This window comes from Tursiops truncatus, chromosome 1 (genome assembly GCF_011762595.2).
Source record: "Tursiops truncatus isolate mTurTru1 chromosome 1, mTurTru1.mat.Y, whole genome shotgun sequence".
Classification (NCBI taxonomy): domain Eukaryota; kingdom Metazoa; phylum Chordata; class Mammalia; order Artiodactyla; family Delphinidae; genus Tursiops; species Tursiops truncatus.
This window is the reverse complement of record NC_047034.1, coordinates 35764588-35778892: the sequence shown is the minus strand read 5'-3', so window position 1 is coordinate 35778892 and position 14305 is coordinate 35764588. Positions and strand designations below refer to the sequence as shown.

Genomic DNA, 14305 nt, shown 5'->3' with positions numbered 1-14305 from the left:
CCATCACACTTAAGCCCTTGTTATTTTTGTTCTATGTTACATGCAGCTGAACTAATACTGAGATTGCAATAAAATTTTATTCTTAGCTATAGAAGTGTTTAGCATGAACAAATTGCACTACCATTAAAACTACTAGTTGCATTCTATGATACAAAAGCTGAAGTCTTTCTTCTATCATCCTTGTTTTATCTCTCTCCCACCCTCTTTCTATTCTTCACAGTATTTGGTTACATAGTAACTAATCAACGATAGGTTCATTGAATGAAGGAATGAACAAAGGGCCTCTTGCACATAATGAGCTCAGAGAGACATATGCCTCCATTATGAATAAGGATTTGGATCATACAGTTGAAATTAAAAAAATAAAATTGTATACTGAAATTAATATTTTATTAAAAGGAGTGTTAACTTGCAAAAATAAATTCTTATATCCCTTTTTTCTCTCTCATGAGATATGTGAATCTTGAAAACAAAAAATGAAATTAGAGAAATGACATCAAAGCATTGACTCTTTTATTCACAATACAGAACTCTTGGAATCAATAAACTATCATGGCCACAGGAAATCAGGTTCTTGCCCACCAGGAAAAATCTAGAATTACAAGCAAACGTAATGCCCACAATCCAACGTAGCAAATGAGTCAAGTGAACAACAACAATGGTGGGACCAACTTGCCTTGGGACAGATAATACTCCATGCTACAGACAACTTTATGAAGTAGAAATTGTTGTGCCCATTGTACAGGTGAGAAAACTCAGGCATGGAATGTTTAAGTAACTTGACAAAGTACTAGAAGCAGTCTTCAAACATAGACTGCAGTTCTAGAAAGTACTCAGATGAAAAAGCCAATCTCAAAACGTTACATGCTGAATGACTCCATTATATAACATTCTTGAAATGAGAAAGTTGTAGAATGAAAAGTAAATTAGTGGTTGTCATGGGTCAGGGATTAGGGGGCAGGGAGGGGTAGCAGGAGGGAGATGGGTGTGGTTGTAAAAGGGCAACAGGAGGGATCATTGTAGTGATGAAACTTGTACTGTATCTAGACTGTGGTGTTAAAGATGTGAACCTACACATATGATAAAGTTGCACAGAACTAAATAAATATGCAAACAAATGAGTACAAGTAAAACTGAAGAATCTGAACAAGATGTATTAGATTGTATGTTAATATCTTAGTTGTGATATTGTACAATAGTTCTGCAATATGTGACCATTGGAGGAAAATGGGTAAAGGGAACAGGGGATCTCTCTGGGTTATTTCTTCAAAAAACTTGTCAATCTACAATGATCTCAAAATAAAAACCTTAATTTAAAAAAATAGAGTAACATATCAAATTTAGTATTTATCTAAAAGGACATTGGGTATGCTGTAATGTAGTATGCAGAATTTGTTATTGTTTCAATTTATCTAACAACTTTTATAAATTGTATTTTAAGGTGTTATACATGCTGTGAACTTCAACTAAAAAGTAAAAAAATAGTAAAAGTAAATGCATTTTAACTTTCCATAAAAAGAGTGTTCAGAAAATTAGAGAAACTCCTTCTTGCTGTTAGATCAAGGGAGGCTATTTTCTTTAAAAAATTTCAAATCACAAGTGTAACATATGTTAAAAAATGTAATGTTATAGGAAACAGCCAATGGAAATCAACATTTAGACAGGAATTCACTGTGGGTGAAATTTTTTAAAATAAAAAACTATGATAAAAACACCAAAATAAGTATTTTGGGAATTTAATGAAGTATAAACATGCATTAATAACTAAACTAAAATAGGGCAGGTATGAAGCACAGATTGTTAGATATAAAACAACTAGAAAACTTGGAAATGAATAATGAAATCATTTCAAATTGCAATCTCAATTAATTGTATTACCTCTATAGTTGACACAGTTTAAGAGAGAATCAGTGGATTGGAAGACCATACTTCATAGCAAAGAAGAAGAAACAGATTAATATAAAATAGTTCAGACTTGTGGAACATTGGATTAGCCACATTTCAGTGCAGAAAACAGAAATTCCCTTGTTTCTTTAAAAAAAAAAAAAAAGAAAGCTGGGAAGGCTAGAAGTCAGAGAACCATTTTTGGACTATTGACTTCAAAGCCACATCATTGAAGTCATGAGCTGGAGCTCAGGAAGCTACTGCTATACCACTATCTTTCACAACAGATTTTTATTCCCATGAAGTTTGTGACTAGATAAAGCAAAGTGGAAAATGGCCACCACAAACATTTACCTCTGTCCGCTCTTAGCTTTCTAGAAGTAGAAGCAGCAGGAATTTGGCCTATGCCTTCATTCTGACCTCCAAATACTGCTTTTACATGGTAGACGTCATTTGCCTCCAGATTCCCAGCTTCAGTGGAATCTGAGAAATACAGTTCTTAGTTTTCTGACCTGTTTTTAAAAATAACGCTTTGAAAGAGGGTTAAGAGAGGAAATGTATATTTCTAATATAGATTTAGGATCAGTTTCTTAAAATCCCTGCTGGAATTATAGATTGATGTGTGAAAAACTGACATCTTATAATTGTGTCTTCCAATTCATGAAAATGATATATCATTTTTTCAGACCTATAATTTCTCTCAGCAAAGTGTAGAATTCTTTCATATGTTTTGTAAAATGTATTTCTAAATATTTCATGTTTTGGTTGCTAATGGAAATGGGTTATTTTTAAATTTTCTTTTTCTAATTGTTCATTACTTGTACATAAAATTATAATTGTTTGTATATTAACATTGTATCCTGTGACCTTACTAAATTCATTTATTAGTTCTAGTATTTTCTATATACATAATCATATCATTGGCCAATAAAGACAACTTTACTTCTACCTTTCCAATTCATTGACTTTCATTTCTTTTTCTTGCTTAATGGCACTGGTTAAAACCTCCAGTAAAATATTGAATAGAAGTAGCAGCGTAGATATCCACTCTTTGTTCCTTTTCTTAGGTAGAAAGCATTGAGTCTTTCACTGTTTAGTACAATGAAAGTTGTAGGTTTGTTAAAGATGCCCTTAATTAGATTAAGAAATTTCCCTTTTCTTCTTAGCTTGCTGAGAGATTTTATCATAAATTGGTGTTGCACTTTATCAAACCTCTCTTCTGCATCTATTTTTTTTCTTTATTTTCTTTACATATTTTTTTTCTTTATTTTATTAATATGGCGAATTACACTGGTTGATTTTTGGATGCCAAATCAACATTTTACTCCTGGTATAAACTCGATTTGATCATAATGCACCATATTCTTTTATATATTGTCGGGTTTGTTTTGCTAAAATTTTGTTAAGGATATTTGTGTCTATTTTCATGAAGGATATTGGTGCATAGTTCTCTTTTCTGATGTCTTTGGCCTCATAAAATGAGTTTGGGAGTATTCTCTCTTCCTCTATTTTCTGACAGAGTTTGTGTAGGATTGGTATAATTTCTTCCTTAAATGTTAGAATTTACCAGTGAAGCCATCTGGGCATAAGATTTCTTTTGGGAAAGATTTTAAATGAAAATCCAGTTTCCTGAATTAATATAGGACTATTCAAGTTTTGTGTTCTTATTGGGTCAGACTTTATAATTTGTGTCTTTCAACTAATTTGTTCATTTCATCCAATTTTTTGTTGAATTTATTGGTATAAAGTTGAATTTATTGGTATTATTTTTCTTTTAATGACCAGGCTCTGTAGTGAGTGATGTATTCTATTACATTATGATACTGGTAATTTTTGTCTCCTTTTACTCTTTATCAGTCAAAATGGAATTTTATCAGTTATATTGATTTTTTTAAAGACCTAACTTTTGATTTCATTGGTTTTTTCCTATTATTTTTCTTCTTTCTATCTCAAAGATTTTTGCACTTACCTTTATCATCTCCTTTTTTTTTTTGGACTTGATTTTCATGACCTTAACACTTTGGAAGTATACAGCCTAGCTATTTTGTAGAATGTCCCTCAAACTGTTTTTCTGATGCTTCCTTATAACTTGATCTAGAGTATATATTTTTAGCAGGAATACCACACCCAAATGACGCTGAGCTCTTCTCAAGGTGTTCTATCAGTATCAATTTCATGTTATTTTTCCCATTATTGGTAATGTTACTTTTGATCAGTTGATTAACATAGTGTCAGTAAGGTTCAATCTAGGCATTTACCCACAACCACTGTACTGAAAGAATTTTGGACAAGGCCTCCAATAGCCTCCATATTATAAACCTGAAAGTTGAATATTCATCTTCATCTTTCTTTCTTGGGTTCCCTGACACATGTTCTCCTATTGACGACTCCTAAGTATATCAAGCCTGGACACCTTCTCTGAGCTCCAGATTTGTATTTTTGACTATTTGTACAACATGTCCACTTTGATGTCTGAAAGGTATCTCAAACTTACCATGTCTAAAAACAAAAAACAAACTCCTGATCTTTCGTTTACAAAGTCTTCCCCTGCTCTGTAAGTGGCAACCTCTTCCTTCTTGTTGCTCAGGCTAAAAATCTTGGTGTCATCCTTGACTCCTTTCTTTTTAACTGCACACCTAATGCTTTAGCAAATCCTGCTAAACTGAACTTCAAAATATGCAACTTCAAAAGATGCATTCCCATCACTCATCTCTGGGTCCTTACCTCTCCACCCCAGAAACCTTCAGGATGCTTGGCTTGGAGACTTTGAGATTGTGAGCAACATCTGTCTTCTTTGTTGTTTACTGGAATCTTCTCTCTTCCTGGTTCTGCTTCTACCTCCCTCCCCACAGATTAGTCTATGATGAAAGCTAGGATTTCAGAGAGAAAACAAAAAACAAGGAAGAGAGCTGTCTTTAAGCTTCTTTAAGTTTTCTGCTTCCATTTTGTCATGAGGTTCCCATGGCAAGGAAGACCAAAATTTGGCTAGCTGCTTGGAATTGGGAGAGGAAAAACTACAGGGAAAAAATTTTAACATTTTAGTAAATTAATTACCCTACCAGAGTAAAAGAACAATTACTCTTTTTAAAGAATATATAGGAGACTTGAGATGGAAGTAGTGACAAGGGGAAGCAAGGAAAACACCATCACCACCTCTCAACACTGAAGTATCTGAAGCCTGAAAATGAACCAGCCACCACTGGAATGGGCTGCAAAGGAAGAATCAACTTTAGGGAAGATGCTGTTTTTAATTTAGGCAAGGGGGTGGAGGGAACACTCAAGGTGGGCGAGTGGAAAATGAGGCATTTCCACTTTGGGCATTAACCAAAAAACAGTCTCAGGGTGTGATAAGACAAAAACTACTAATGTTCAAGTGTTCCAAGAAATTTGATAGTAATTGTGGGTTAACTATTATAAAATGCAAATTTCTGTGGTGAGCAAGTATAATTTCTTACAACAAATAATTATCAGTCTTGAGAGTAAAGGCAATACAATCTTGGCAATTAAAGTATAATATTTAGGGGACTTCCCTGGTGATTAAGACTCCATGCTCCCAGTGCAGGGGGCCTAGGTTCAATTCCTGGTCAGGGAACCAGATCCCGAATGCTGCAACTAAGATCCTGCATGCCACAACTAAAGATCCCACACACGGCAATGAAGATCCCACGTGCTACAACTAAGACCCAGAACAGTCAAATAAATATATTTTTTAAAATAAAGTATAATATTATAGGAGAGCTTACCTTGGGAAAATATAAAACTATTCAACTTCATGATAACAGGATACAAATAATAAGTCCTACAAGAAAATCCCACTACCCCTAACATACCTGTTCCTATTATTATTTTCTTCAAGGTAACTGGTTGTTAGATATTTTTTCAGCTTTTACCTTTATCTAAGTAGTAAGATACAAAGGCTAACTCAATGTATTTTATTGTCAAAGTTCAATGTTTTCCAATATCTAAAATTCTTGCTACCATAAACTTGTGACCATTGATTCCAACTTTTAATTTAATCACAGCAGAATAAACTATTTGGAATTTATAATTTTACTTTTACACTAAACACATGACATACCATAGTCCTCTCTCCAAGCCTTTCCTACTTTGAGGTTGCTGCACTATTTTCAGTCCCCAATCCTGCCATGTGAATCTCATCTACTTGTCCTTTCTTAATTTTCATCCTGTCCTGAATGGCTCTCAGCCCACCACTCATCCACTTAGCAAAGACAACTTAGGCACTCCGTATATTCTGTACAAGTGTAACACTTATAACTCTACATTCTTTCTCTCAATAGGTGTTATCGTTTTAGTCTTATAAGCAACGTGTGGGTAGATACTGTGTGGTAGTCATTTGGTAGCTTCGCCACCTAGCACTATAACCTGCGCATAGTGGGCTCTCATGTGTTTTTTTTTGTTGTTTTTGGGGTTTTTTTTTTGCGGTACGCGGGCCTCTCACTGTTGTGGCCTCTCGCGTTGTGGAGCACAGGCTCCGGACGCACAGACTCAGCGGCCATGGCTCACGGGCCCAGCCGCTCCGTGGCATGTGGGATCTTGCAGGACCGGGGCACGAACCCGTGTCCCCTGCATCGGCAGGCGGACTCTCAACCACTGCGCCACCAGGGAAGCCCATCATGTATTTTTATGAGTAACTGAATCAGTGTTATCCTTGCTACTACCCCAGGAAGCAGCAGATTGTCACAGAGTAAGCAGAGTAGGTCCTCCTATTTAACAAACGAATGAATTAATAGATGGATGTGAGCCTATTTGCAGAACTCTTAAGGAAGTTAAAAGAATTTCCTAGAATTAGAAGCCATTAGGAAATTACCATTAATCTTGTTAGTTGTGATGATAGTGTGTAGGTAGGAAAAAAAAGTCTTTATTGTTAGAAATACATATTTAAGTATTTATAGTGAAATGCCATGATGCTAATGGAATTTATTTTAAAATACTTTAACAACAAAGAAGATGAAGCAATATGACAAAATAATTATTGTTAAATTTAGTTATGTATATATTCTAGTCTATTCCAACACTTAACATGTAATTGACAAGATGACAAGAACATATTAAGAATCTGGAAATTGATGTGATTGCCAGTTAGGTAATTCAATAACAAGTGATACATTAAAAGTAACTGAAAATGATTCACCCTAGGATAACCAAAGGGCGGCATTCTAAACTACTTATGAAAGGCAGGAAGGGACTCTTTTATTTATAAGTAAATTATTTACATTTAAGAAAATAAATGTCAAATACCACCTGAGACAAAAGTGTGATCAATTATTTCTTTTTAGGGAAAACAAATTTTTCTTTACTTATCTTCTTGAACTTTTTTGGTATACATGTAAAATATAAATAAATATAAATTAAGCTTAATATTACAAAAGAATAAGATTTACAATTTGAATATGAACATCTCACTTTAGAAATACAGAATCTTTTCTTATATTAATATTATAATATCTCTGGAGACCTTTAAAGACATTAAGTCAATAAAGACACCTTGCACCCTTTCACAGGGCTGGTTTTTTTTTTACATTATCTTAAGAACAAAATTATAGCTGATCTATCTGACAAATAAGGAGCTAATTCACTATCTGTACTTGTATGACAAAGGAAGAATTATTCCTTCATTCTGTATTCCTCCTTTGTCACCAAATAACCCAAGAAACTCGACACTCTTGGGTCATTGGCATGTTTTTCCTTTAAAAAATTTTGCCAACTGATTCAGACTCATTTTAATGGAATAAGAAAAGATGAAAATGCCTTTTAGTCAGGAAGGATTATTTTAGGAATAAAAGGAAACATTTTTCATCAGTCTTTGGCAATTTTTCTTAGAAGAGAGTGGTTTATTTGGTTTCAATATCCAATTAATGTTTTTAATTTGTTGTGTCCTTTGTAAGTAAAAATAACATTACACATTTGTTGAAAAAAAATTCACTTTTTTTCCTTTTCTTCTTGCTCACATTCTAAGTATCAACAAATCTTTCCACTTTCCCACACTTTTATGAAAGTAATCACTCTCAATCTTGTGAGTTCTTCTATTTTCAAGAGTCTTAAGAGTGCTGAGAATGTGATTCCAGGACAGATTCGTTTTTCCTTGCTTCGTGGACATTCTTATGCATCTTAAAGACAAGATAACATGCAAAACGAAGAACACTACCACATATACTGTGTTCGCTCCACCAGAAAGTTCTACAAAATTAGAAATATTCTGTGTACTCATGTGCACTTTCTTCTCAACTCTTCTTTGGCTCAGTTAGCCAATAGTTACTAGCATCATAAGCAAAACTGTCAATGTCATACATATATGTCCTGAAAGTTAAAAAAAAAGTTTAAATCAAAATAATTTTATTTACTGGTGATAAACATTATTTTTTTAGTTACTATGTGATAAACCATGAAAAAGAATTAGTTGGTTAATTTGGGGTGCAAAACAAGTGCAAAATTCGTAAGTTATAGTATGGACAACCTCAGCCAGCATAGTTTAGAGTTCGGTAGTTATAGCAATACCAACTAAAACATGACACTTGAGTTTTTAGTTTCTTGAGATTAAGTGGCCAAGCTGGATTCAACTAAGATTCTTTCAGATTAAAAGTCAGTGAAAACTCCCTGGAACAGAAGAAAGTTTAATCAAAAGAAGACACCTAGAAGGTTTCACAGGTACATACATATTAAGTTAGTTTTGCGTGATAATTTTGCCTAACAACATAAAACAGATAAGATCTGTAAACTTGACTTAGAAAAGACACGTTAAAATAGATTTAATATTTCTTAAACACTGGAAACTTTAAAAGTCACCAAGCAAGACGGAGGAGCAAACACAATATGGGCCAATCATCTCATGATGCAAGTAGTCACAATGAAGGCATTCCTATTTGTAAGCCCTAATGTATCAACCTTTTGTTTTTTCCAGATATTTGTAGCATTGTGAGCATCTAATCATTTCAATAAACTGAGTATAAAGCACAGGATGAGATGATGAGTATACTGCTGAAGAGTGAAAGACTGAAGACACGTCATATTAATGAAAGATTTACTGTGTTAGTCACTCGTTCAACAAAGAAAAACAATTCTGACAATAACAGAGGTTTAAGCCTCTATTGTCCTTTAATAGTCACAGATAGATATCAAGCTAATTGTGTTAATGGGCATTTTCCAAGATACAGAAGTTGATTTTATTGAACCATATACCTGTTGTAAATTAATAGAAGGTCTTACTTTCGTAGCATCACCAGTCACAAATCATGAAACAACATTAAATGCTTTGTTGTTCTCATGTGTGTAGTAAGAGCTGAATAGTAGAGAAGGAAAATACTGATTGAATTATAAAAGTTTAAGTTCACTCAAAAAGCAGTATCAGCATTTGCTTACAATCACATTCTTTTCATAAACTAAAATTTATCATATATATCCAACACTTCTAAAAGATGCAAATAAATCCTTTGATAGGCAAACACAAAGGATCACCAGGTGAAGGTACATCACACCATCACATGCATTAACTCTTTCTCCTGTCTCATTAAGATCAAATTTTAATTAACTCAGTATGAAATTCAGAGAATAACCAGGAATGTATAAAGTTAGCTCTTACCCTCAACATCTTATACTTCCAAAATAAGGCAAGTGGAGTGTTTTTAAGTGCACATTAAAACAGGCAAATTCTTTCTTAGAGGTTTGCATGAATTTCCTCTGATTCAGAAATAGAAGAATTAGGTTTACTGCAAAATCCCAATAAAATATAAAACAAATATTCCTTCCTTCTACATTTCAGCACTTTTCATTCTATTAAAAATATGATGGTCTATTATTTTACCAAAGTACCTAAAAAAGTAATGATAGCCAAGAGACAGCCAAGAGAGAGACAACTCATCACATTCCACTCCCCTCATCTACCAAGCCCCAGAGCAATGGTTTTAGAAGTAAATTAATAATGCTCCAATTCAAAAGGAGAACTGGACCAAATGTAAGAAAGTAGAGAAGATTGGTGGTTTATTCTTTTTTCCAGAGTAGTTTTGCTGAGACTTCTGTACCAACTTAATACCTCACATCATCCAAAGAATTGAAATAGGCAATTTAGTAACAGCATTAAAATATAGTTGTTCTTAATTAAGTAATGAAAAAATAGGTATTAGGGCACTTCAGAAAGAATTCAAGTTTATATGAACTCCACAATTAGTTTTCTGCACAACAAAATCTACAAAACAGAAGACAGTCAATTTAAATAATACTCTGTCTACATCAGAGCCAACCATGACTTTATACTTAACACATGTAAATTCAATGCAGGTCAGATGTTTCAAATACTGATCTTTTTTTCTGTGTGTTGTTGTTTTATCACCTGAGTGCTTACCATGTGACAAGTAAGGTTCTAACCTCTTTACAGATGGCAATTCATTTGATCCCATGAAATAGATACTACAATCCCATGAAGCAGGTACTATATTTCCCCCATTTTTACAAACAAGAAAATTGAGGCATAGAGAGGTTAAGCTGCTCACAGCCACATGGCATTTAAATAGTAGACCCGGAATTGGAACCAAGCAGTCAGGTTCCAGAGCCTGCCCTCTTAACCACTGGGCTGATTTTGGCTAGACTGGCATCTGTTAATAAATGCAATTTATTAATAGGCCTAGTCACAGGCAATTTAACAATATGTTAGAGTTTCTCTTTCTAAATTTTTTTGCTTCTGTGCACACACAGATACTCTCATAAATTGTACTGAGTAGAGAAAAAGGTGAGTTGATTAATAGATTGCAATGAGACTTCGGCTTTCAAATCACTTAATGTCCTTGTATATACTGAGAAATCTAAAAATGTTTTAAGACACAGAGTCTGTTCATCCAGGATAGTAATCATAGACAAAAGGAATAAAGAGACAGCATATCAAAAAACGCAATTAAGCTAAGAAAATTATCTACTGGCATACTGTCAAGTTTTACTGGAAAGAAGCTAAGAATAAATTTTTAAAAATCATCAGAATTTCTGCTCACCCTGATTTTCCACTGCCCCAGAAAATTTTGACTAGAATCATGGTACCAATTATTAGAGTACCAGCAACACATCCTTGAGGGGGAAAGAATTTGATAAGACAGTTAATATAGAAACATGAACAATTATATATACAGTAGTTCACAGTGACAAACATATTAATTACGAGGCAAGTTAAAAAATAGGAGACATGAATTATATTTTGCTTGCTTGCTTATGTCACAACTCTGACAGTAAATACTGCATGTTATTTATCTTGTTTTCTTTCAAGGAAAGATGAAATATTTAGAATGAATTATCACAACGCTCAAATAAAATTTGACAGGTTTGAGAGGATTCTAAAGTGTTTCAACCCCACCATGCTTAATTTTAAATGATTTGATCACTGATTTAAATATGATGACTGTATTATATAATTTCAGCACTAGAAGGCATCTTAGAGTTCACGCTCATTTTGTAGATAATTAAACTGAGTCTCAGAAAGGTGACGCGTCCATATGTAGTTAATGGGAAGGCCATTTACTTAGTTTATAAAGGTAACAGAGATGTAGGTATTTTCCCATCATAGGAAAGGTATCATCATCTCAGCACCGAGAGTAAAACATACTTTGCCTATAGAAACGCTTTTCAGTGTTTAGTCTGTTGCAGATAAAATTTCTTTTAGGAAAACTAATATTTACTTTCAAGATTCAATGCACTATTTTGAGTTGAGCAACAGAAAATAATTGGTTAAATAAGTTAAATAACAGCAAAAAACTTTTATACCTTGACTTTTACACATAAACTTTCTTCTTAAAACCACCCATTGCCCTTTCCCCTCACCACCTTGGGTCTCCCTTTACCTCCCCACTCCACCCTCCAAATCCTTGAACTCTACTCTTTTGATCTGTACTACAAAGAAAATTATAGATGACACTAGAAAAGCAACTGAAGGTAATATGACTAACAAGTGTATCTGGTTCCAAATCAGCAAAATACTACAGATGTCGCACAACTGAACGGCCAGGTCGATACATAATTTTAAAAATAGCGGTTTCCACCACAGGTTTTATACTATTTTACCCAATCAATTTCTTTAATTGATCCCTTAGCACCATAGCATTAGTTTGAAAAGACTGTACTCATAAAATAAATCATGGCTCCTCAAAAATTTGGGGTTTCTTTTCCTTTCACCACTTCCCATTAATCCTACCATTTTCAAATGATGCAGAAAGATCCCATTTTCAGTTTGAATGATAAATGAAAATAGAAAATTTTAAAGCAATCCAGAATGTCTGGATGACATAACTTAGGAATATTCTTAGAACACTGATCAGCACATATAAGTGATTCAGGAAGAAAGTGTGTGGAGGTTAATGTTTTAACAGAAAACCAGTGCAAAATACAGAAATTGAGAAATATAATTCTAAATAAATGATTCCTCAATAATTAATAATTAATGAGAGTATTATTTTGCAAATTAGAAACAAAGGAAACTTTAAAGTATAAAGGCAATGATCTTAGCATTCACCCAAAGGTGAATCAGTGTTAATTTAAGATTGACACAACTTGAGCTACATGAAACTATAAAATTATAAATGAAACTATGATTACGATTCCAATGTTCTTAATTATTCATTGAAGAGATCATAGGTAGGAAAACTACATAATTTTAGAAAATGTAAAAGGAGTAATTTAGTAAAATGTTCCCCATTATGTAGAGTTATATTTACCTAGTACTTAAAACACTGCAAGGCAATTTGTCACCTATTATCTCATTATCTCCAATAATTGGCATGGTACTTGTAAATAGTAAAGAGTGTTCAGTAAATATTTATTAAATTGCATTGCATGATATTCTTTTCACAGATGAGAACACTGAGACTGAAAATGAATAAGACAAACAGTTTATCACCAGAGAAAACCTATTTCTAACCCCTGGTTCAGGGCATGATTTTAACTGTTCACAATATTCTCAATAAAAATACCTGAGATTACTCAAACAAAATTTGTATTAGATGGGTATTACATTAATATATAGAGTATCATCTCCATTCCCGAACAACCCAAGTCAGAACCTAACTACAAGATCTGGTATTATCAAATGAGACTTGTCTCCTTTTCTGAAGAAATGTGGATTCATCCAGTCATTTCGAAAGGTCTCACTTATACATCTCATAAAGTGGAAATGCAGTCTATATACTATGAAAAACTAAGAAAGCTATGAATAGGTTTTGTTCTTCCTTATAATTCTATTTAACATAAAGATATAAGTCAATAAGCATGTGATATTTAAAAGAAAAAGTATTTTAGATATTTCACTGAGCATTCTCTAATTTTTTCTTTAATATTCCTCCAACTGACCTATTAATTCCCACAAGGGATATATGAATGTCACACTATAGAATTTCAGCAATGGAGGGAAAAAAAGCAATACTTGTAAAGAATCAGGACTATCTTAATTGTCAAATTTGAGTTCTGCAGCTCTAGGAGAAGAATTTTTCTATCCTTTCAAGTATTAGTGCTGAAGAAGCTAGTCATCTGCGTCTATTTAAGAGCCTAATAGCTGTGTGACCTTGAGCAAGTTAAGAATCTTGCAAAGCCACAGTTCTCTCAGCTAAAAAGTGGAACATAGCTACATTATAGGATTGTTGTGAGAAGTAAATGAAATAATACATAGGCATATTTCAGTACAGTCCTCGTCACACACCAAACACACAAATATTGCTCTAATAAAGGACTGTTCTTATTCTTTGGTGTGGCCAGAGAGAATGATAAAATTATCAGAAATCCGTCTTAGGAAAATAGTGATAAAATAAAAATGAATTCTTAAAGCTAGGATTTATTCAATTTTTAGCACTATGCTAGTAGTTTTCACATCTGTTATCTCATTAAGCTTCCAAGACTTTAAATAGGAATCATTATCACCATCTCATAAATGAGAAAATTGGGAGTCAGAGAGATTAAGCAAATCACTTGGGTTGAATTATTACTAAATGGAAAAAAAAAATCCAAAAGAGGATTGAAACCAAGGTCTGACTGACTCCAAAGCACAAGTCTTCCTTCTATATGACACTGTTGACAAAAACAAAAACAAAAACCCCACAAATATATAGAGCATGTATTCTCAATGGGGTTAGTATCATCCCTAGAGGGGAAAAAAAAATCTCACTTTTTTATGTATAAAGTACAAATGTGCATACAATACATAAATAGATTTATATTACATCTGTAGTATTACTATTTCATAGGGATGATTAAGAAAAAATGCCTTAAAAGCTCCTTGAGGGGGAGAGGGTAATAATGAAAAAAAATTTTTTTGAAAAACACTGATACAGAGCCAGCAGAGAATAGCTTTAAAAATCAAAATGCAGGCTTCACTTACATAGCAGATTAGAAAGTTCTGGGAAGAGTCGTCAGTCTCTACTTCTTAGCAGAATTAAATAGG

The 14305-nt window shown here is 33.4% G+C and overlaps 1 protein-coding gene across 7 annotated transcripts in view; it reads right to left on the bottom strand.

Annotated features, from left to right (window-relative positions):
- Positions 1-496: 496 nt before the first annotated feature.
- The window catches only part of CD55 (CD55 molecule (Cromer blood group)), a 32825-nt gene continuing 19016 nt past the window's right edge, over positions 497-14305 (bottom strand). Inside the window, exons 9-11 of one of the 7 annotated variants that reach the window (XR_012330903.1) lie at positions 14243-14283; positions 10881-10953; positions 497-9181 (exon numbers count right to left, since the gene is read on the bottom strand). Coding sequence is in view for 5 of the 7 variants with exons in the window: in XM_019918442.3 (XP_019774001.2) it covers positions 8127-8202; positions 10881-10953 (149 nt within the window). In the remaining 2 variants the exon portion in view is untranslated. The remainder of the gene's footprint in view (positions 9182-10880; positions 10954-14242; positions 14284-14305) is intronic. The other 6 variants (XR_002172872.3, XM_019918443.3, XM_019918442.3 and 3 more) reach the window with 6 other exon arrangements.